This window comes from Bubalus kerabau, chromosome 3 (genome assembly GCF_029407905.1).
Source record: "Bubalus kerabau isolate K-KA32 ecotype Philippines breed swamp buffalo chromosome 3, PCC_UOA_SB_1v2, whole genome shotgun sequence".
NCBI lineage: Eukaryota > Metazoa > Chordata > Mammalia > Artiodactyla > Bovidae > Bubalus > Bubalus kerabau.
In genome coordinates, this window is record NC_073626.1 from 72,664,806 (window position 1) to 72,690,226 (window position 25,421).

Consider the following 25,421-nt stretch of genomic DNA (forward strand, 5'->3'; position numbering starts at 1 on the left):
ATCTTAATTCCCTGACAGGGACTGAACCCAGGCTCCCAGAAGTGGAAGTAAGGAGTCCTAACCACTGGACTGCTAGGGAACTCCCAGTGTACATTTAGTTTTACAAGAAATTACAAGGTTCTTTTTCAGAGTAATTGTACCATTGTAGTTTCCTACTAAGTAACTATTAAAGTTTCCGTTGTTTCACAGTCTCACCAATATTTCGTGCCATCATTGTTTTTAATTTTAGCCTTTCTAGTAGGTCTGTAATAGTATTTTTTTTTTTTTTTTTTTTAAACTTTACATAATTGTATTAGTTTTGCCAAATATCAAAATGAATCCGCCACAGGTATACATGTGCTCCCCATCCTGAACCCTCCTCCCTCCTCCCTCCCCATACCATCCCTCTGGGTCGTCCCAGTGCACCAGCCCCAAGCATCCAGTATCGTGCATCGAACCTGGACTGGCAACTCGTTTCATACATGATATTTTACATGTTTCAATGCCATTCTCCCAAATCTTCCCACCCTCTCCCTCTCCCACAGAGTCCATAAGACTGTTCTATACATCAGTGTCTCTTTTGCTGTCTCGTACACAGGGTTATTGTTACCATCTTTCTAAATTCCATATATATGCGTTAGTATACTGTATTGGTGTTTTTATTATTGTGGTTTTAATTTTCATTTCTGTGATGACTAATGTTATATACTTCTTCATGTACTTATTTATAATTTGTTTATCCTCTCTTGTGAACACTCCAAATTTTTTGCCACATTTAATTGGACTATTTGTCTTTCTATTATTGAGCAGTAGGAGTTCTTTATATGTCCTAGATATCAGTGTTTGATCAGATATATGCATTGTGAATATGTTCTCCAAATATGTACCTTGCCTATTCATTTTCTGAAAAACTGTCTTAAAAAAAAAAGATTTCCTTATTTTATCTTTTTCTGGCTCTGGTGGGTCTTTGTGGATACGCAGGCTTAGTCTAGTTGCGGCAAAGGGGGTAGCAGTGGTACTCTGCATTGCGTGCTCGGGGATCTCAGTGTAGCAGCCTCTCATTGCAGAGCATGGGCTCTAGGCGCGCGGGCTTCAGTAGCTGCAGCGTGTAAGCTCGGCAGTTGTGCTGCACAGGCTTGGTTGTTCTGCAGCACATGGGATCACCCCAAACCAGGGATCAAACTGCACTGCAAGGCAGATTCTTAACCACTGGACCACCAGGGAAACCCTGAAAGGCATCTTTCTTTGTCTGTGTGTCTGGTTCACTTTTGTGTGTCCAGTGACAGCCCAAGACCTGGCCCATGGTAGACAGCCAAAAAATATCTGTTGAGTTAATCAATAAAGTACAAGTAAAGATCACAATTAAAGTACAGTAAGAATCTCAATCAATCCTCAGTATATGCTGCTAGGAGGATTTTTATGAAGTACAATAGAATGGTTAAAAGTGTGGGCTTTAAAGTTAGACTGTTAGGATTTTCATTCTAAACAGTTTCTGTGTATCTCTCGGCAAGTTGCCTAACTTCTCTGTGCTTTGTTTTTCTCACTTCCCAACCTTGTTGGATCGTAATGAAGAAGAAAGGCTATAATGCAAGTGAAATCTTTAGCACAGTGCTCATAAAAGATCAATAATAATTGTTACTTATGTTATAACATCCTCTCCTCATAGTGTTTTATTTGCAGTGATTCCGTCCCCCAAGATGAAGGCTAATACTTCAAAAACAGCTGCCATTCAGTAGGTCACCTGATTAATTTTCTGGTTAGTGCAGACCCTGGGTCTCTGAGCGAGAGCCCTGCCTGCAGGGAGGGGCCATCCAGCTTCTTTCAGGCAGGGAATGCTTTATTTCAGGAGTGAACATGGTTACGCTGCCAGGTATTCTCCTCAGTGCAGCCGCCTCTGCCTTGTAAATGGGGGAAATCCTTCCCGGAATCTAGCAGCGGGTTGTCAGTTTTAGTCATGGTTTCTGGATATTCATTTAGGCATTTTGTGCAAAGTGGAGACCCTACATGGAAAACCAGCCAGGTAACATTTAAAAAAAATAAACTCTGTTTTTAGGACAGTTTTAGATTGACTGAAAAACTGGAAAGATAGTACAGGGAATTTCTACATGTGCTTCACTGAGTTTCCTCAGTTATCAGCATCTCATATCAATGTGGTGTATTTGTTACAGTTAACGAACTAGTATTGCTACATGACTATTAACTGCAGTCCATATTGTCTTCATATTTACTTAGCCTTTACCTAATATCATTTTTCTTTTCTAGGATCCCATTCAGAAAAGCCTATTACATTTAGTTACCATGTCTCAGGCTCCTCTTGGGTAACACTTTTTCTTTTTTCGATGACTTTGATAGTTTTGACAAATGCTGATCAGGTGTTTTGTGAAAATGTCCCTATATTGTTATTGTAAGAGTTAAAGTGCTTTTCATCACATCATGTCAAGTTTACATACTTTCAAAATGTTCATGTGGACCTTGATCGCTTGGCTGGGGTAGTGCTTGTCAGGTCTCTCCACTGTGGACTTTCTCTCTGCCCACCACCTCTCCATACTGAGATCTGGGAAGGAAGTCACTATGCACAGTCACACCTAAGGAGTGGGGAGTTATATGCTTGACCTCCTTGAGGAAGAAGTCTACCTACATTATTTTGAATTGTTCCATACAGGATGTTTGTCTCATCTACCCACTTATTTATTCAATTATTTATTCATCTCAGTATGGACTTAAGGATATTTATTTTATAGTTTGAGTTATAATATAATAATAAATAAACTACTAATTTATTTATTGGATATCATTTTATACCAGAATCCAGTCATGGAACTTCTTAATGACAACAAAGAACTCATGGATATAAAAAAGTGATACTTTTATGCAAAAATAGTCAACTGGGAAGTCTGTGGGCTTCTCCCAGTAATCCTATCATCATTTAACTATTTCTGAAACACTTCAGAAAAGGCAGAGGAAGCAGAGATCAAATTGCCAACATCTGCTGGATCATTGAAAAAGCAAGAAAGTTTCAGAGAAACATCTATTTCTGCTCTATTGACTATGCCAAAGCATTTGACTGTGTGGATCACAGTAAACCATGGAAAATTCTGAAAGAGATGGGAATATCAGACCATGACCTGCCTCTTGAGGAACCTGTATGCAGGTCAGGAAGCAACAGTTAAAACTGGACATGGAACAATAGATTGGTTCCAAATAGGAAAAGGAGTACGTCAAGGCTGTATATTGTCACCCTGCTTATTTAACTTCTATGCAGAGTACATCATGAGAAACGCTGGGCTGGAAGAAGCACAAGCTGGAATCAAGATTGCCAGGAGAATATCAATAACCTCAGATATGCAGATGACACCACCCTTAAGACAGAAAGTAAAGAACTAAAGAGTCTCTTGATGCAAGTGAAAGAGGAGAGTGAAAACATTGGCTTAAATGTCAACATTCAGAAAACTAAGATCATGACATCCGGTCCCATCACTTCATGTCAGACAGATGGGGAAACAGTGGCTGACTTTTATTTCAGGAGGCTCCAAAATCACTGCAGATGGTGATTGCAGCCATGAAATTAAAAGACGCTTACTCCTTGGAAGGAAAGTTATGACCAACCTAGACAGCATATTCAAAAGCAGAGACATTACTTTGTCAACAAAGGTCCGTCTAGTCGAGGTTATGGTTTTTCCTGTGGTCATGTATGGATGTGAGAGTTGGACTATAAAGAAAGCTGAGTGCCGAAGAATTGGTGCTTTTGAACTGTGGTGTTGGAGAAGACTCTTGAGAGTCCCTTGGACTGCAAGGAGATCCAACCAGTCCATCCTAAAGGAGATCAGTCCTGGGTATTCATTGGAAGGACTGATGTTGAAGCTGAAACTCCAATCCTTTGGCCACCTGATGCAAAGAGCTGACTCATTTGAAAAGACCCTGATGCTGGGAAAGATTGAGGGCAGGAGGAGAAGGGGACGACAGAAGATGAGATGGTTAGATGGCATCACTGACTCAAAGGGCATGGGTTTGGGTGAATTCCGGGAGTTGGTGATGGACAGGGAAGCCTTGTGTGCGGTGGTTCACGGGGTCGCTGAGAGTTCATGGAGTCACGACTGAGTGACTGAACTGAACTGAAACAATTTAATGGGAATGGTGAGGTCTGCAAGAAGTAATCATTGTTATAATGAGTGGATTACCTGTTATGTGCCAAGGACTCACTTAACCCTGAGGTATATACATCCATACCTCATACAGTACATACTTTTTAATGTCTCACCAAAACCACACGGCCTAGACAACATGTAAATTTCATAAGCCGTGGTACAATACTTCAAGTAATTTCAGTATAGTAGAGGATAGAGACAGGTGACAGAGCGGTTGTCATACAGGGTGATGAGCTCCAGCAGAGGTTGAAAAGCATGGAGGGGGCATATCTAAGGCAGAGAGTTCAGTTGTTGCTGCTTTGCAGACAAGGTAACTTCTGAGTGACAGGTGTCAAGGAGCTCTACAATTTTGAGCAGGAGCACTCCAGGCAGATGGAGGGAGGGCTGAGGTGATGCTGTGCAGGCTGTCTCAGCACACCTGGACAGAGGCAGGGCCTGAGGCTGCAGAAGTAGCAGGGACCGGATCACCAAGATGCCTCTGTTGCTGGAAGGAACTGGAACTCAATTGTGAAGGCTGTGGAGAATCGTTGGAGGAGTTTCAGCAAGAGAGAAACATGATCAGCTTGACATTTTCGAGGGATCGTTCTGGCATCTGCAAGAGGAAATTCATCTCAGTACTTCCTAGTCATCATACCTTGTTTTTTTAATGGAAAGTTGACCATGTTTTCATTTTCTTTTCTATCCAGTGATATTTGGTGGTTTGCCAAAATCAAATCCATGCTCAAATGATTTGCCATCTCTGTTGTCTCAGAAACGTGCTTTGGAATCCTGGACAAGAGCTCGCAGACACAGCAGGATGTTTGTGTAGTCCCCATGCATGGTAACTTGTTCTGGCTTATTTGCTTAAACATTTTTTCTTTCATTAATTTACATTATTACTCTTTCTCCTCCTTTCATTGTTATTCTTTGGTACTTTTTATAATGCTACATGCACTAAATACCAAATGTCAGGCACTCTATTACGTTATACGTGTGTTTCATTTAGCCTTCACCAAATACTCATCTCATTTAACCTTCACCAAAGCAGTATGAAGGAGACAATATCATTGTGTGCGTGCACAGTCATGTCCGACTTTTTGTGACCCCATGGACTATAGCAAGACAGACTCCTCTGTCCGTGGAATTTTCCAGGCAAGAATACTGGAGTGGAAATTGCCATTTCCTCCTCCAAGGAGTCTTTCCCACTTAGGGATCGAACTTGAATCTCCTGCATTGGCAGGTAGATTCTTTACCCCTGTGTCACCAGGAAAGCTCAGACAATATCATTACTATTTGGCAAATGAGCAAACTGGGGTTCAGGAAGATTTAGAATCTTGCTGAGAGAGATTTTATGGCTTGCTTTGCACAACTGGAAGCGGAGCCAGGGTTCAAGCTCAAGTCTGTTTCAAGGGGCCACACTGCGCAGATTGTGCCTCAGGTGTCCTTCAGGGACTGTCCTGTCAACACAGGACTGCATTTACCACTGGAGCTTTTGACCTGCCTCGATGGGGGTGGGAAGAGAGTCCGAATAAAGGGCCTCTTCACGGGTTAAGGGACACATAATGAAGAAGAGCCAGTTGATCCACAAGCTCAAGTTGAATAAAGCACCTTGGGAATGAATTGTCCTCCTCCTCTTTTGCCTCACTGAAAGTTAGGACCTTTATTTATCAGTAGGGAAACTGTTCCTTTCTGTCCTACAGCACAGATTCTAGGAGTGATAGCCTGGGTCTATGCTGAGTACCAGCAACACCGTCTTTAATTCCATCTTGACAGAAGCAAATGCTAGGCTGGGTCAGTTGGCACAGGTACTCCTCAGTGGGAGAACTGCGTTCTGCAGAGGAGCAGCCCCGCCCTAGGGCCTGCTTGTCTAGTGACATGCTGGCCTGTGAGACCAAGCTGAGTAAGAAACTGACCTTCACTCAGGATCTTCAGGATCTGGGTGCCGAGTGTCTTGATAGTGCTATAGTACAGGGAGCAGAAGGGGGCTGCTGCTTTCAAAAGGCGGTAAATCACACCCAGGAGCCACCCACTGGCTCCAAGCCCACAAAGCCCCCCTCTTCTCCACAACCCACCAACTCCCTGCACTGTGCTCAGTGTGTACATACGTGTGAACCTGCCAGCCCGCATGGTCCAGCCTCTGTCCACAGCCTGACAAATAGCCCCCACCCCGAGGTGCACTCAGAGGACGCCAATCTGGGGAAGAAGCCCGTGCAGGTCCTGGCAGTGGGCTGGGGCCTGTGGGGTGCCTGGGGGAAATTTTGGGGTGCCTGGAGTTTAGTCTGGGTGATGCCAAGTACCTGCTACATAGTCTGGGTGGACCTGTCCCCTGGACCCCAGGGACTTTTCTCCCCAGGAGGGTGGACCACAGCCCAGGAGCGCCAGAGCTGAGCCCTTCTCTGCATAGTGCAGACGTGGATGGTCAAGGTCTCGAGCAATACCATTGTCTAAGTGTCACAAAGAGGAAGACAAAGCCTGGGCACTCCCATGGTTCTGGTCCCTTCTCCTCAGGTAGGGCTCTTTTTTCCAGATTCCACAGACCTTGATCCCCACTTCTTCTGTCCTGGCCCAGCTGCTGTTCTCTCTCCCATCCACTCTTGTCTACCTCCAATCCATCCTGTATAGCAACTGGGATCCTGTTCTACATGTAATGGGAATCTGCTTTTCTTAGTTTAGGAATAGGAAAAACTACATAATATACCTCGGGGGAAAATGCCTTGAAAGTAGGGGTGGCGGTCACATCTGGAGGGGAGTATAATTGAAGAAGAGTGCATAAGGGGCTGCCCGGGTCACAGTCAATCTCTTGCCCCACACTCCCCCGTGTCTTCCCACTGAGGACAATAAAAATCCTTTATTAACTTAGAAAGCTTTGGATGGCCTGGCCTCTACCCAGCCCTCCTTCCTCACCTCAGGTCTCCCCTGCCTCACCCACATTGCCCTCTAGGAAACTTCACCTTCCACCCCAAATACCTTGCCTCTGCCTCTTGCCCTGGCTAGCTCCTTTCTATTTTCTGGGTTTGGCTTAAAGTACCATCTCAGAGAAGGAGTCCCTAACCCACTTTCCTGCCACCTTCCCACACTCTGCCCACCCCCAGTTGTCTCCTTCAGCATTTTGCTAGTTGACTTTATAGACATTATTTCAATGCACGTGTTTGCCTGTTTAGTGTGTATCTCTACTGCTGAAGCAGAAGTTCCGTTAAGACAGGGACCAGGTACACAGTGCTTGGTGCAAATCAACTCCTCAATAGATTTTTTAAAAATTTATCTTATTGAAATATAGTTGATTTACCATGTTGTGTTAATTTCTGCTGCACAGCAGTGATTCAGTTATACACACACATATTCTTTTTTATATTCTTTTCCATTATGGTTTATTACAGGAAGTTGAATATGGTTCCTTGTGTTACGCAGTAAGACCTTTTTGTTTATCCATCCCATATATAACAGTTTACATCTGCTAATCCCAAACACCGAGTCTGTCCTTCCCGCACCCTCCTTCCCCCTTGGAACCACCATCTGTTCTCTGTGTCTCTGTATCTGCTTCTGTTTTTGTAGATACATTCCATCTGGTTCATATTTTAGATTCCACATATTAAGCGATATTATATGGCATTTGTCTTTCTCTTTCTGACTTACTTCACTTAGTATTAGTGTGATAATAGCATTATTTCATTCATTTTTATACCCGAGTATTCCATTGTATATATATATATATACACCACATCTTCTTTATCCATTTACCTGCTTATGGACATTTAGTGTGTTTCCATGCCTTGGCTATTGTGAATAGTGCTATGAAGAGTGTCAAGATGCATGTATCTTTTTGAATTGTTAGCTTTTTTCTGGATACATGCCCAGGAGTGAGATTGCTGGATCATATAGCAACTCTTGTTTTGTGGGTTTTTGAAGGAAACTCCATACTGTTTTCCACAGTGGCTGCAACAATTTACATTCTCATCAATAGTGTAGGATGGTTCCCTTTTCTCCACACCCTCTCCAGTATGGTGGGGCTTCAAAATCACTGCATATGGTGACTGCAGCCATGAAATTAAAAGACTCTTACTGGACAGCATATTAAAAAGCAGAGACATTCCTTTGCCAACAAAGGTCCGTCTCGTCAAGGCTATGGTTTTTCCAGTAGTCATGTATGGATATGAGAGTTGGACTATAAAGAAAGCTGAGTGCCAAAGAATTGATGCTTTTGAACTGGATGCTTTTGGAATTGGAGAAGACCCTTGAGAGTCCCTTGGACTGCAAAGAGATCCAACCAGTCATCTTAGAGGAGATCAGTCCTGGGTGTTCATTGGAAGGACTGATGTTGAAGCCAATCCTTTGGCCACCTGATGCAAAAAAATGACTCATTGGAAAAGACCCTGATGCTGGGAAAGATTGAGGGCAGGAGGGGAAGAGGGTGACAGAGGATGAGATGGTTGGAGGGATCACCGACTCAATGGACATGAGTTTGAGTAAACTCCGGGAGTTGGTGATAGAGAGGCCTGGCGTGCTGCAGTTCATGGGGTCACCAAGAGTCAGACACAACTGAGCAGCTGAACTGAACTGATTAGTGATGACGAGCATCTTTTCAAGTGCATTTTGGCCATCCTATGTCTTCCTTAGAAAAATGTCTACTTAGGTCTTCTGCCCATTTTTTTGATTGGGTTGTTTGGGGTTTTTGTTATTGAGTTGTATGAGCTGTTAGTATATTTTGAAAATTAAGCCCTGTCAGTCACATCATTTGCAAATATTTTCTCCCAGTCTTTTCATTTTGTTTATGGTTTTCTTTGCTGTGCAAAAGCTTATAACTTTGATTAGGTCAAACATTTGTTTATTTTTGTTTTTATTTCTATTGCTTTGGGAGACTGATCTAAGAAAATGTTGGTAGCATTTATGCCAGGGAATGTTTTGCAAGTCCTTAATAGATACTTCTTGAACGAATGGCTCATGATCTAGATACTCAACTGCTTGTATACTCTTCCCTGACTTACTCCCTCAGATCTAATCTTATCTCTGTAGCCACCAACCTTGCCCAGACAGAGTAAAGCTGCCCTTTTTCACTCTTACTTTTGGACTTCTCTTTCCTCCATGGCAACTGTTTGCCCTTGTGGCCCCAGTCAGTTTGACAGTGACCCAAACTAGGCCTTGTCCCCTCTTACTCCTTTTACTCCAGGGGTAGCTTCCAGCAAAACCACACTGCTTCAAACATAAAGTTCTCTATGGTGTTCCTGCACAATCAATGCAAATAATCAAGGTATTTCTTCCCAGATCATCAACCATGATAGTCTTGTTGATTATGCAAAAACCATGAGGGGAGAGGTACAGAAAATAAATATATATTCAATAACAAGCTACTTTGAAATATGGCATTAAGTGAAATCAGATCTGGCATTAAGAAATGTCAGTTCCAAATATTTAAATTATAGATTTGAAAAAGCCTTGACACATATTATAGTTGTTTTAGAAACAGAAATAACCAATCCAGGTTGTTCAATTAGTCCAAAAGAAGGCTATGTTCTCTTCTTTTGCTATTAACAAATAAGAAAACAAGCAAGCAATGAGTTCATTAGAAAAACACTTGTGAAATATTAATACTCTTAATAACCTACATGATTAAAAAAACAGCCTCACTTTCACACATAACGTGGGGAGTTATGCAATTGTGAGAAAGGAACATTTATTTTGAAACAGTTATAAATTATAGTGTAATGTGCATATATAGAGAGCTATATTAAATTACAGTAAGAATTAATCCAAAAAAGACTTTTGAATTTAAATGTTAATGGCTGAGATCTTTTATGAGAGACAACTAAAAACTTTTTAAAAATTAGAATTATTGCCACATGCAACTTTTTGGAAAGAAATAGGCTATTTCTTTCACCCTAAGGACATTAAAGTGATTGAAATTGGTAGCTAAGCAGTTCCTAAAAGCTATGGAACTGAATTAACCCAATAATAACCTTTCAGTTATAATAATTTTCTTCTATGGGTATCACAATATGTTTAGTCAAATCAGCAATGTTTAATGACCATATGCTACATGCACTACATATATTAAATATAAAGAAGGTAATAAGGTTATACTATAATCCCACTTATTTGAAGATCCTGTATACTATGCACAACTCTTTGAAATACAGAAGAGAATCAGGAAAGAAGCAAAAATGGAAAAGCACCATAAAATTCACATGCTGTGGTTCATATATTGGATTCATTTGCCCTGATTTCAAAAACAATTCTAATTCTACCTGCTGTTTGACTGACCGAACCATTGTGGTAATCTTTAGAGCCCATCACCTGCTGAGTCTGCTGTAGGGTTATACCTTCCACTCCCTCGAAGTTAAATAGAGCCATGGGACTTTCTCCAGCTAGTAAAATGTGAGTGGAAAATGCAAATATTCCCTGCCTTTTACTGATAGGTAAACTGAGACTCAGTGAGTTTAGATAATTAAGGGCTCGTGGACCAGGATTATGAGCCCAGGCCATCTAACTCCAGCATCCCTGTGTTCAACCAACAAGCTATGCTGCTTCCCAATGCTGGTGTACTAAGTGACCACAAAGTAAGAAGACAAAACTACTGAATGGAAGAAAATGACCTGCTGTAAGAATGCTGTAGATAATCCATAAAGCAATTAATCTACATAAGCAAAATCAAGTACTACTACTGACCCGTATAGACAGGGAGAAAATGAAGTCATTCTGTAAACCAGTGCAATACAGGGATAAATTCTGATTTCTGGGCCCAGAAATGTCAAAGAGTTGACTTACATGATGACATAATTTTACACAGGATCTTTACCAAATTACTTGCATAAGCCAAAGTGTTCTAAATAAATCCAATGAAACTAATTTCACAGCATCTTTATCTCCATTGTCAATGAAATTCAGAAGTGTAAAGAAATATAGTCATGAAAGCTAACTAGCAGAATAAAACTAAGGAAATATTTCTAAGCATCTTAAAAAATAAAGCTATTCAAATCGTACTGGGATTTGGGAGAAGACCCAAACCACTTTGTTTCATTTCTGCTCACTCCTCCCCTCTAATCTAGACATTTTAAACCTAGAATCCATCGATGGGAATCAGAACAGTGGTTCTCACGGTGTGGTTCCCAGACAAGCAGCATCAACCTCTGATGCTGGGAACTTGTTAGAAATGCAGCTGTTAAGGTCCCACCTTAGCTGCTCTTAACCAGGAATTCTGGAGGCAGGCATCTCTGTTCTGATGCATGTTAACGTTTGTGACCCACTGAGCTAATGAATGACTTAAGAGGTATATGAGAATTTCTGAAGTGTAAGAATGTAGCGAAAAATTATCTAACTTTGGCATTGGGATTCCATGGGAAGATTCTTGACAAGCCCTCCCAGGATAGTAAATATACGAGGGAATAAATTTTGACTGCCTCCAACAACCAGAGGGTATGGAAAACCATTCTCTATGAGAAAGGAATAGAATTTTGTTACTTTACATTTGAAATGGAGAAATAGGGGAGAAAAGGTGAAAAGGAAGGTTATATTGAAGAGAGCTCCTGCTGTTGTTGTTCAGTCACTAAGTCATGTCAGACTCTTTGTAATCCCATGGACTGCAGCATGCCATGCTTCCCTGTCCTTCACTATCTCCCTGAGTTTGCTCAAACTCATGTCCATTGAGTCAGTGATGCAATCTAACCATCTCATCTTCTGCCACCTCCTTCTCTGCCTGCCCTCAATCTTTTCTAGCATCAGGGTCTTTCCAAATGAGTCAGCTCTTCACATTAGGTAGCCAAAATATTGGAGCTTCAGCTTCAGCATCAGTCCTTCCAATGAATATTCAGGGTTGATTTCCTTTAGGATTGACTAATTTGATCTCCTTGCTGTTCTAGGGACTCTCAATAGTCTTCTCTAGCACCACAGTTCAAAAGCATCAATTCTTCAGTGCTCAGCCTTCTTTATGGTCCAACTCTTATATCCATACACAACTATATGGACCTCTGTTGGCAGTGACATCTCTACTTTTGTAATGTGCTGTATAACTTTGTCATAGCTTTTCTGCCAAGAAGCAAGTGTCTTTTAATTTTGTGGCTGCAATCACTGTCCACAGTGATTTTGGAGCTCAAGAAAATAAAATCTGTAACTGTTTCTGCTTTTTACCCATCTATTTGCCATGAAGTGATGGGACCACATGCCATGATCTTAGTTTTGGAATGTTGAGTTTGAAGCCAGCTTTTTCACTTTCCTCTTTCACCCTCATCAAAAGGCTCTTTAGTTCCTCTTCACTTTCTGCCATTAGAGTGGTATCATCTGCATATCTGAGGTTGTTGATATTTCTCCCAGCAATCTTGATTCCAGCTTGTGATTCATCCAGCTGGGTACTTCACATGATGTACTCTGCATAGAACTCCTGCTGAGCTCTTCCTTGAAAATGGAATGAAAGTGTTAGTTGCTCAGTCATGTCCAACTCTTTGCAACTCCATGGACTGTAGCCTACCAGGCTCCTCTGTCCATGGGATTCTCCAGGCAAGAATACTGGAGTGGGTAGCCATTCCCTTCTCCAAGGGATCTTCCCGACCCAGGGATTGAACCCGGGTCTCCTGCATTGCAGGCAGATTCCTTATCATCTGAGTCACCTTAAGCCTCAGCAAAGCACTGTATGAAGCACAGTGCTTCCTACAACTACCAGCAATCAAATAAAACTGAGGCCTCCAATTTCCTCGTAGCTCAATTGGGAAAGAATCTGCCTGCAATGTTGGAGGCCCGGGTTTGATTCCTGGGTCAGGAAGATCCCCTGGAGAAGGAAATGGCAACCCACTCCAGTATTCTTGCCTGGAGAATCCTATGGATTGAGGAGCCTGGCAGGCTACAGTCCATGGGGTCACAAGAGTCAGACACAACTTGGTGACAAAACCACCACCAATAAAATTTATTTGCCAGGATAGGAAAAAGAAGACCAAAATATCTATCACAATGATTTACACATAGCAGGTACACAATACATATATGCTGATGCGAACTACGAGTGTGGCCCTTCTTTCCTGCAGGTAGTAGTTAAAAGGTGGCTGAACTGACGTCATTCTGACAATTGACTATTTTATTTATTACCCTAGACTCTGCAGGAATCTTTTATTCTCCTTTAAATTCCAACAGATTTTGTCTTTTTTAGACTATTAAAAATATGTTTTATGACAGATACAGCCCAAAGGCTGTGATAACAGGTCACTCAGCAGACACAGTTATTTGAAGTCATCTTTCTGAACATTTTATTCCATTAAACAGCAGACACTTTCTTAAATATTTAACAGTAGAAACTGGTGATTTCTCAGTTTCCCTGTGTTCGTCCAGTTGCAGTGTCTTTGAAGCCTATCATCCTCTTGTTAAGAACTTCTAGAGAATGGCTCTTAACTCAGATAGCCCTTCTATCAAGTCAGCCCAAGTCAATTGGCTTTTCATTCCTTGTGGTTTGCCACCTTTGGCAGAGGCCTGCTGCTGATCTCAGAGTTTCTTTACTTCTTACGAGCTCATCAGAATAAAGTATTTGGAATTTTACTGCTGCTGCTGCTGCTGCTAAGTCGCTTCAGTCGTGTCTGACTCTGTGCGACCCCATGTACTGCACCCCACCAGGCTCCTCCATCCATGGGATTTTCCAGGCAAGAGTACTGGAGTGGAGTGCCATTGCCTTCTCCGAATTAACTGCAGACCACCTTAACTCTGATACCAGTTTTTTCCAAGTGCCACCAAGTGCCACTTTGCCACCTGAGCTGTAAACACATCAGTAAATATTCAGGCCTCCCGAGACAGCCTGTCTGGGTCCTCAGCAAGGCCTGCGTTCCTTCTCCCTGTTAAGTGGTTCTTTATGTTTGTACTTCTGGCAGCCAGCATTTGCAATGGTTCATTTCTCATTCCAGGAGCAAATGGCTTCCTAGATCCGCAATAAATTAACATTCAGTACTCTCTTGTCAGAGATTTGCCCTCCGCTACTTAGGGGCAGTTCCTGGGACTGCGAGGCAAGCATTTGGCTCTGGTCTCGAACCGCATACAGCAGAGGGCAAGGCTTGCTACCGTGGTCCTATTTCATAATTCTGCTCAATGTTTTTCTTTTGAAATATAGTTAATTGTCTTTTCCTGCTGTGGAGACACAGCACAAAAACATGACTTCTTTAGTCTGTTGTGCATGGGTCTAACAGTGGCTTTCTTTTACATTTCCTTGCCTCTGTTTTTTTGTTTTGCTAGGAGCAAATTCAATCCAAAAGATAATTAAAGTTGGTAGGGTTTTGCAAATAGTGATTTATTTTTGGAACTATAGAGATTTCTTCAGTCAGAGCTCACCAATGAAACTGAGTCACTACATTTTACTTTAAAATATTTTCAAAATGAATACAGCTACAAAAGATAAAACTATCTGGAATAGACATTTTTCTTGTGAAAGTTTAATGTTTGTTAAGTGCTCTGTGGGTCAGCTGTTTACTTTTGTAAGTAAACTTTATACAAATTCTATTTAGCTGTCAAAAAAAATCTTGTGAGTGTGTATGTAATGGCCAAACTCTCATAAACTAACGATGTTCTTCATAGAGGAAGTGTATATGTAAGATTTGCAAATGCTTCTTTCTTCAAAACCATTACAGTACATTCATTTAAACTTTTTTATTCTATCAAATATATTATTACTCAGAAATAAATAGTATCTCTAACTCCTTGGTATGAAATATATAGCTTAAGGGATTCTTTTAAAGTTAATGTGCTCTAGAAACATGGAGGAAACCTTAACTTATCCAAAAGGGTTTAACAACAATAGTAGCTTAAAAAATAAATTCTTTAACTTGTTTTTTTTATTCTCCACCACAGAAACTTGCATGATTTTTAGTCATCAGCTGTGCCATGTGGTCACACCCACATGTGCACACGCAAACACACAATGATTCTCTTTGGAATATTGGTTATGCTATAAGTAATCAGGAATTACTTTGATCTGATTATATTTCCTTCAGTGGCATCCATAGGTTAGTCTCAGATCTTAGATTAGTGAGGTTATTTGACTTTGCTGAAAATACTCTAGACTTGAGATATTTGGTAGGTTTGCCAGACAAAATACTGGGAAGAAAAAGTCACTGGGAAGGCTTAGAGTGAGGAACATGAAAAATTTTGCAATGTGGCTTAAAGTTTTCCATATTTGTTTCCAGCCTTTTTAATTTAGAGAGAGGAGAAGTAAGGTTACTGGGTACAAACAGAAAGACACCAAGTTAAATTTGAACTTTAGATCAACAACAAATAATATTCTCAGTATAACTATGTCTCAAATAGTGCAGATATTAGTGATTTATCTGAAATTCAAATTATATGGGGTGTCCTGTATTTTTATTTGTTAAAACTGGCCACCCCACCTACACTGTTCAGTTTATGCTCTAAGACATATTATGATTTTGTTGAGGAAAAGACATAAATTAAGGCCACTAATAATACAAGCAGAGAAGCATATGAGAAATAGATTCTTTTCTTTGAAGATTATTTTCTATTGCATGATTCATTCAATATTTGCTGAGTGCCAACTAAGTATCAGACATTCTTCTAGGGACAGGATATCCATTGGCAACCAAAACGAGATTTGATCCTTGCCTTCATGGTGCTTGCAGTCTAGAGGGGGAGGCAGGGGACGAATAAGCCAACACATAACTCCAACTGTGATAAGTGGTGTGAAGGAAACAGCCTGTGAACACAGAGAGTAATGGTGAGTGAGCTGGTTTCTCAAGGCACAGACTGAAGACCTCATTGAAGAGGTAACATTTAACCTAATTTCAGAAGGATGAAAATATAAACCAGGAGATAAGGGCAAATAAGGCTCTAAGATGGAAAAGAGCTTGGTGTATAGAAAACCCTAAAGGAGGTGAGCATGTCCAGAGAATATATAGAAGAGAGTGCAGGGCATGCAGTGTGATTTGAGAGGGCGCCAGGGGCCACATCGCGATGTTATTCTAAGTGTAACCAGAGTCACTGATGACTGATGAGTTTTCAGCTGGAGGATGGCAAGATCTGATTTATATTTCTTAGGTACCACTCTGGCTGATGTATGCCAAAGAGATCAGAAGGGGTCAGGGTAGAAAGATGATTGTCAGGGCCCAGCTAGGAGAGGATGGTGGACTGGACCTGGGTAGGTGGTGGTAAAACTGGAAAGAGTCAGGATACAGGAGTGGAAATGACATATTGTTCTGCTGGATTCAATCTGAGGGAAAGAGGGAGGGGGAAAAAAAAAAATCAAGGATCACCCTCAGGTTTTTCTACTTTAAATAATTGATTGGATGAAGTTTCATCATGTTGCTGGGAAGACTGGGAGAAAAATAGATTAGTGACATCCATTTCCCATGGCTCCTGTAACAAGTTAGCACAAACTTTGTGGATTAAAACAACAGACAGAACTTTATTATCTTGAAATTCTAGAGGTCAGAAGTCTGAAATGGCTCTCCTTGAGCTAAAATCAAAGTGTGAGTAGGCTGTGTTTCTTCTAGGGGAGGCTCTGAGGGACAGTCTGTTTCCATGCCTTTTCTAGTTTCTAGAGGCTTCCTGCATTTCTGGGCTCATGTCTCCCTTCCGTCTTTAGAGTTAGCAATGGAGTGTCGATATTTCTCATGTCACATCACTGATTCTGACTCACCTGCTTTCTTCTTTGACTTATAAAGACTCCTGTGACTATATTATGTTCACCTAGATAATCCAGGATCATCTTCCTATCTACAGGTTAGCTGATGAGCATCCTTAAATCCACTGGCACCTAAATTCCCCCTTGCCATGTAACATAAATATGTGCATGTTTCAGGGACTGGGATGTGGACATCATGAGGGGATGAGGAGCATCATTCTGTCTACTAAAGATGGGAAAATGATGAGTCAACCAAGTTGGAAGTTAGTGATGTAAACAGCAGGATATGTGGATTTGAAGCTCAAGGAGAGATTAGGGCTAAATTTGAAAGTTGTCAACTTATAAATGGTATATAAGGTCATGAGCATGTGTGACATCACTGAAGAAGAGACTGAGTAAATGTCTCCATTTAGAGTTCAAATAGAGGAGGCAGGCTAAAAGAGAACACAGAAAAAGAACAGACAGGAATGTGGAATGACAACCAAAATAGTGTGGTGTCAAGAAGACCCTCTTCAAAAACAGCCAGAGCAATCACCTGCATTCAATGTTGCTGCAAAATATATTTGCAGATCTGTCCAGAGAGATCTGGATTTGATAGCAAGAAATGGAAAACCATGATACAAGCTGTTTCAGTGAAATTATGAGGGAACAACCAAAGCTGATGCAGTTTGAGGAGTAAATGGATGTGATCCCTGACCACAGGTGATGAGAGAAAGTCCTGAGTGTCCTCACAGCCTTTGTAGATGCTCATTAGGAAGAGTGAGGTGGTCACATTTGATCAGAGGCTTTACTACAGTAAGAAGCAAGGAGCTAAGCAAGGCCACTGTTGTGTATTTCTGTCTGGTCAGGGTTGTATGGTAGCTGCAACGATGGTATACATGAAGGGGGTACAGGTGTTACTAGGTTCTCATTGCTGTGCTCTGTGTGTAAAGCAAGTCCTGAGGGTGACTGAGCAATGACACATGATCACCTTCCTGGTGCATTCCAGGAAACTCTTTAGGACCAAACAGCAGAAACTTCTTGGAAGGATAAAATCAGAGCATTCTATAGCAGGGCGCAAGGATCTCTTGTCCTGTGGAATCTGCTTTGCTGGCTTGTTGCCCTTCTAGGGATTCTTTGAGGGGACAATGTCGCCTCCTCCTAGACTGCAGTTTACCAAAGGGCCTGCTCCTGCATGAACAAGGTACTCTTATTAGCTGATGATACATCCCTGCTCACCAACAAGAGACTGTCCGTTTCAGAAGAAATGTATTACTTTACTTTTCAGAGCAAAATATGCACTAAGAAAGCTGTAGTTGAAGAGGGATTTAACCTTTCTCAGATTTATTTGATATTTGTACAGATTAAGGATGGAACTGGTAGCACATGTATAATGTGCTTGTGTGTGCACACACATACATTGTGTTTGTGTGTGCATGAGTGTGTGCATTTGCCTCATAACATCCAATACTGACTCAAGGAAATGTGAGTTTATTTGTTCTACAGAACAATAAGTCTGGAACAGGGCAGACCAGGGTTGGCTTCATTTCTCTTTCCCTTTCTGCTCTAGATCTGTAACAATGCATCTATTCACGCTTATGGCCATAACCTCATAGATGACAGATTTTGCTGAATGTCTAGGCCTTACAGCTGTTTTCCAGGGAAAACAAAGAAAGGATACAGGCAGACACAACACTCCCACATATATTTCATCGATCAGAGGAATGTCACACGGCCACCCGACATGATAACGCCTAGTGGCAGGGAGCCTGCCAATTGGGTTTTTGATTTTCAAACTCTATCAGTAAGTTATGATGCGATGATAAAGCACAAAAGCTGATTTCTTGCTCATGTGACACAGCATCAGCAGTGTGTTGGCTATGGCTCAGCTCCATGCATTTTCTTCACCTGGAGACCCAGGCTGAGAGGGGCAGCACCTCTCAGGACCATGCCCGTCCTGTGGTGGAGGAAAGAGAGCATGGCAGAACCACATGATGGCTCTTAAAGGCTGTTCTCAAACGTAGCATCATCACTTTCCTCCACCATCCATTGACTAAAATAAATCATATACTAAGGCTGATGTCCATGAAACAGGGAAATATCATCCTTTTACAAAAAACATTGCAGGGGACTTCCCTTATAGTCCAGTGGTTAGGAATCTGCCTTCCAATGCAGGGAACATGGGTTCAATTCCTGGTCAGGAAACTAAGATCCCACAGGCAACAGAGTGTGGCCAATTAAAAAGAAAATTGCAGATGGTTGGGAATAACAATGTATCTTTCCTAGAGAACAAAAGCAGGCAAATGAGAATAGACCAGACGTGGAAGTTGAGTCAGCAAGTTACAGTGTCTGCCACACGACACACACATAGACACACACACACAAATATGCACATATATACATGTGCACACACACATACATATACCTTTTAATTTATTTGCATTTCAAAGCATTTCATGGGAGAAATATTCACACCTTGGGAACTGTGGTCTTGAGTTACATCATGTCCCTTGGGTAAAATAACTACTTATAAAAATATCCTGGTATAAAATACGTAGCCTTTAACTTGGACTGTCATTCCATTCCTCATTATAATAGATTTCTCTGTAGTTGCACAGAAGATAATCTGTATCACAGATGGTTACTGGGAATTTCTCATCATACATTAGCACCCATTATTATGTCAAGGTGGTGTTCTTGAACAAAGTTTAGTTTTGTGCCAGGAGAATTTCAGAAAATTAAGTCATGTCTAGTTATTGAAATTTATTTTTTCCTTTTTTTCTGAACCAGGTGCTATCTTATCATGCAACATGTTCAAAAGCTGAAGTTGACAAGTTTAAGGTAAGGAAGCAAATAGTGCATAAAGTTAAACTTCCCGGGGCTTTTGGACCCTTTGTCTCTTGCCTCTAAACTAGTCCTGCCCACTGGATGCTGGGGAAATAGAACTGGGTAAGGCCCATTTGCATATTTCAGTTTTAGAGGGGAAAAGGAATTTATGTATAACTGAATGGCCCCTTCCTAATCATTTAAATGATTCAGTATTTCTTTCTTTCCTTTTTTAAGTATGCAGGATATCAGAAAAAGAAATCTGTGTAATATGATGAGAATCAGGATGCCTGATTTCGGCATTTGTCTTACCTCTAACTTTCTGTTCACTTAAAATCTTAGGGTGTATATCTTCATCTGTAAAAAGAAGTAAAGAGATTAGAATAGTAGCTACCATTTACCAGCTGCTTACTATGAACCAAGTACAAAACAAAGCATTCTATCTGTATTACTCTGAGTCTCATACTCCTATGAAGTATGTATTATTTTACAGATGAGTGAACTGAAGCACAAAGTTATTGAGCAGACAGGCCAATGTCAAACGATTGTAAGGGGTACGTACAGTCAAGCAATCTGGCCATAGAACTGGAGTCCCCTAATCACTGTGCTACACTGCTACCCAGCAAGACCCCCTTCCAGCTCTGACATGAGTCTCAGACATTCCTTTCCCCTTAATCACCCTCCTTCCCTTCAAGGCAGGTCAGGATTCTTGCTCCTCTCCCTGCACTTCTGAGTGGTCAAAACAGGGGAGTATGGGATTTTCCCCTCCTTTGGGAAGTTTAGGTGTCTGTCTTTTTCAGATTTTGCGGAGGTCCAGAGAATTATCAGGCTTCCCTTGTGGCTCAGCTGGTAAAGAATCCACCTGCAATGCGGGAGACCTGGGTTCGATCCCTGGGTTGGAAAGATGCCCTGGAGAAGGGAAAGGCTACCCACTCCAGTATTCTAGCCTGGAGAATTCCGTGGACTGTATAGTCCATGGGGTTGCCAAGAGTCAGACACGACTGAGCAACTTTCACTTCACTTCACTTCACAGAATTATCAGCTAAGTTACTACAACCATAAAAAAGAAAATGTAATATGTATGTGTAGTAGCACTCGATGGTGGCTACTCTTGAGCATGTCATTTGAATGTGATGCATTTTGTCTTCCCAGGAAAAAATGGCCTGGAGACCTTTGGGCCTCATGATTGAATCAGATCATTAGGGTTCAGTCACACCTACTTAAGAAAACAAGGGAAGACCCTAAACTCAGAGCAGGGATGAGGGAACTGCTAGGAAAGTCAGGGAGCAGCACATGGGCAGCAAACAAAGGTGAGCTGCTTGGACTCCATCCAGGGATATGGTTTCTCATTGGCTTGGAGAGATGCTTAGGAAAAGACCTGCCATGATGACCCAGATCAAGAGAGCCACGGTGCCAGTGAGGGGACAGCAGAGAACAGAGGAAAAGACAGGGCAATCAAAACCACAGCAGTCAGGGTCTGTTTGCTGTGGAGATCAACATCCCACATATGTGAGCAGCAGCAGGGCAGGGCTTTTTATATACTTTGTTCTCTGTTCTATCTCTACCACTGTTCACCGTTCTTGGAACATAGTAGCGCTCAATAAATACTTGTCAAATGGATTGAATGACTAAATCAACCCCAAAATCTTTCGTGTTCTATAACTCAAAACAGTTATTCATTAAGAAAATGTTAAAAAATATGGTGATATATAATTATACTTTATTTTTATATTTACTTTTATAGATTTTGTTGTTTTTTCTTTATTATTGAAGTGTAATTGCTTTACAGTGTTGTGTTAGTTTCTGCTGTATAAAAAAGGGAGTCAGCTATGTTATATTTTATATATTTTTATATATATTTTATAAGCATGCCCATCAAAAATATTAAGGCTTTTTTACTTTAACCACATTGAGTTATGTCGACATTCCATATAAATATTTTACTGTTTTATGTTTTATATTTTTACTATTTTATAATTATCATCATTGCTAAAAGATGGAAGGGGCAGGCAGGGAGAAAAATAGCAAAGCTCATAATGGACTAAATATAAGAGCTATGTGATGTGACATGTCCAGTACTGAAGCAGCCAAAATCAATAGCTGTCTACTTTCTAAAAGTCCTGCTCTATGTTCAGGCTTAACTCTTTCCTTAGAATAAGGAAAACACATCATCTTGGAATTTGCTGTGCTTCTTTATTTTTAGCTCACAAACATACTAAAAATATGAAGTATTGAAATTTGAGGGAAAAAAGCATTATTTCATCTTAAAATGATCAAGATTATTAACTAAACTAATTTATTCCAGATTTTTTTCCTGTAAGATATTAGTGACTATTTTATTAGAATGTAATTGAGATATAGTAGATAATTTTAACTTAGTGGCTTTTTTTCTTGAAATATAAAGTAAATAAAACATTATCATAATTGGTAGCTGATATCTTATAATTGCAGCAATAACATGTAAATGTAGTGGGCTTAAAATAATCCTGCACATAGAAAAGTATTTACTGAAATTTCACACTAGAGTATGTGCAATGGCAGTTTCCTAACATTGTAGCTAAGTAACAGTGAATAGTGCTTTGTCTTACAAATAAATTATGCATATATTAAAAATATTATAACCTTGGCTACTACCATACTTTTTTCAACAGAGCTGCGTGCTAAATCACTTCAGTCATGTCCAACTCTTTGCAACCCTATGAACTATATCTCACCAGGCTCCTCTGTCTATATATATATGTATATTTATAGAGAAAGGGAGGGAGAGAAAGGAGAAATTTGAAATGTAGAATCAGAGTTATCCATGAGATTTCATAAGTGGAAGAATGGCTGAGTTTCAAAGTGTTGTGCTATACCCAGTTGGGACCAAGCTAGTGATCAGTGATTCAGAGATTAGGTCAGAATTTGGGGAGAAAATGGTTTCATCATTGACTGCTAAAAAGATCTGGAGGTCAAATACTCAGATCAGACTCCAGTTGCAGCCTACGATTCACCACATCTGGGATTCAGACATGTCTTAAAGACCAGTGAGATGTGGTCTGTTTACATGAGAGTCCTCTGAGTAAAAACTTCTTCCTGTTGGGAGTTGAGGCCATGGGCTTCAGTGTCTGGAGAATTCCAAGTTCAGCATGGAGTCTGCCTCTTGGATTTGTCTCTTACTCCAGCTTACCATGAATTCATGTTCTCAGCTAAGGACGTGAGTGGACACAAAAGGCATGGACTTTATATCGTTTCAGTGAATTAAATGCCCCCAAGAGCACAGGGATTCCAGAGTGTCAGTAACACACAACAGGATACAGCAGCCCAATAGAAGGAAGCATTACTATGACCAGAGGCAAGGCACCTACCTACCAATATGACCAGCAGAGGCTGAGGGACTCACAGCAGACTGAGTGGTCACATCTTAAGGACAAGAACCTTGAGAGATGGAGAGCCCAAAATCCTGGAGGGTGTGATACATACCATTCAGTCAGTTCAGTTCAGTTTAGTTGCTCAGTCGTGTCCGACTCTTTGCAACCCCATGAATTGCAGCACGCCAGGCCTCCCTGTCCATCATCAACTCCTGGAGTTCACTCAAACTCACGTCCATCGAGTCGGTGATGCCATCCAGCCATCTCATCCTCTGTCGTCCCCTTCTCCTCCTGCCCCCAATCCCTCCCAGCATCAGAGTCTTTTCCAATGAGTCAACTCTTCCCATGAGGTGGCCAAAGTACTGGAGTTTCAGCTTTAGCATCATTCCTTCCAAAGAAATCCCAGAACTGATCTCCTTTAGAATGGACTGGTTGGACCTCCTTGCAGTCCAAGGGACTCTCAAGAGTCTTCTCCAACACCACAGTTCAAAAGCATCAATTCTTCAGCGCTCAGCCTTCTTCACAGTCCAATTCTCACATCCATACATGCCCACTGGAAAAACCATAGCCTTGAATAGATGGACCTTTGTTGGCAAAGTAATGTCTCTGCTTTTGAATATGCTATCTAGATTGGTCATAACTTTCCTTCCAAGGAGTAAGGGTCTTTTCATTTCATGGCTGCAATCACCATCTGCAGTGATTTTGGAGCCCCAAAAAATAAAGTCTGACACTGTTTCCACTGTTTCCCCATCTATTTCATATGAAGTGGTGGGACCAGATGCCATGATCTGAGCTTTAAGCCAACTTTTCACTCTCCTCTTTCACTTTCATCAAGAGGCTCTTTAGTTCCTCTTCACTTTCTGCCATAAGGGTGGTGTCATCTGCATATCTGAGGTTATTGATATTTCTCCCGGCAATCTTGATTCCACTTGTGCTTCTTCCAGCCCAGCGTTTCTCATGATGTACTCTGCATATAAGTTAAATAAGCAGGGTGACAATATACAGCCTTGACATACTCCTTTTCCTATTTGGAACCAGTCTGTTGTTCCATGTCCAGTTCTACCTGTTGCTTCCTGACCTGCATATAGGTTTCTCAAGAGGCAGGTCAGGTGGTCTGGTATTCCCATATCTTTCAGAATTTTCCACAGTTTGTTGTGATCCACACAGTCAAAGGCTTTGGCATAGTCAATAAAGCAGAAATAGATGTTTTTCTGGAACTGTCTTGCTTTTTTGATGATCCAGAGGATGTTGGCAATTTGATCAGTAGGTCGGTAGGTGCCCGATATGCTAGTGGAGATCAGTGGGAAATAAACCTCAGAAAGAATGAAAGGATGGAGCCAAAGCAAAAACAATACCCAGTTGTGGACGTGACTGGTGATAGAAGCAAGGTCCGATGCTGTAAAGAGCAATATTGCATAGGAACCTAGAATGTTAGGTCCATGAATCAAGGCAAATCGGAAGTGGTCAAACAGGATATGGCAAGAGTGAATGTCGACATTCTAGGAATCAGCGAACTAAAATGAACTGGAATGGGTGAATTTAACTCAGATGACCATTGTATCTACTACTGTGGGCAGGAATCCCTTAGAAGAAATGGAGTGGCCATCGTGGTCAACAAAAGAGTTCAAAATGCAGTACTTGGATGCAATCTCAAAAACGACAGAATGATCTCTGTTTCCAAGGCAAACCATTCAATATCGCAGTAATCCAAGCCTATGCCCCAACCAGTAATGGTGAAGAAGCTGAAATTGAACAGTTCTATGAAGACCTACAAGACCTTTTAGAACTAATATGCAAAAAAGATGTCCTTTTCATTATAGGGGACTGGAATGCAAAAGTAGGAAGTCAAGCAACACCTGGAGTAACAGGCAAATTTGGCCTTGGAGTATGGAATGAAGCAGGGCAAAGGCTAATAGAGTTTTTCCAAGAGAACATACTCGTCATAGCAAACACCCTCTTCCAACAACACAAGAGAAAACTCTACACATGGACATCACCAGATGGTCAACACCAAAATCAGATTGATTCTATTCTTTGCAGCCAAAGATGGAGAAGCTCTATACAGTCAGCAAAAACAAGACCAGGAGCTGACTGTGGCTCAGATCATGAACTCGTTATTGCCAAATTAAGATTTAAATGAAAGAAAGTAGGGAAAACCACTAGACCATTCAGGTATGACCTAAATCAAATCCCTTATGATTATACAGTGGAAGTGAGAAATAGATTTAAGGGCCTAGATCTGATACATAGAGTGCCTGATAGACTATGGATGGAGGTTCATGACATTGTACAGGAGACAGGGATCAAGACCATCCCCATGGAAAAGAAATGCAAAAAAGCAAAAGAGCTGTCTGGGGAGGCCTTACAAATAGCTTTGAAAAGAAGAGAAGTGAAAAGCAAAGGAGAAAAGGAAAGATATAAGCATCTGAATGCAGAGTTCCAAAGAATAGCAAGAAGAGATAAGAAAGCCTTCCTCAGCAATCAATGCAAAGAAATAGAGGAAAACAACAGAATGGGAAAGACTAGAGATCTCTTCAAGAAAATTAGAGATACCAAGGGAACATTTCATGC

At 41.1% G+C, this 25,421-nt stretch overlaps 1 protein-coding gene across 1 annotated transcript in view; it reads left to right on the forward strand.

Annotated features, from left to right (window-relative positions):
• Positions 1–25,421, forward strand: part of PDE11A (phosphodiesterase 11A) — a 419,647-nt gene that overhangs the window by 258,114 nt on the left and 136,112 nt on the right. Inside the window, exon 10 of the mRNA XM_055572117.1 lies at positions 19,465–19,515. Within this exon, the coding sequence (XP_055428092.1) occupies positions 19,465–19,515 (51 nt within the window). The remainder of the gene's footprint in view (positions 1–19,464; positions 19,516–25,421) is intronic.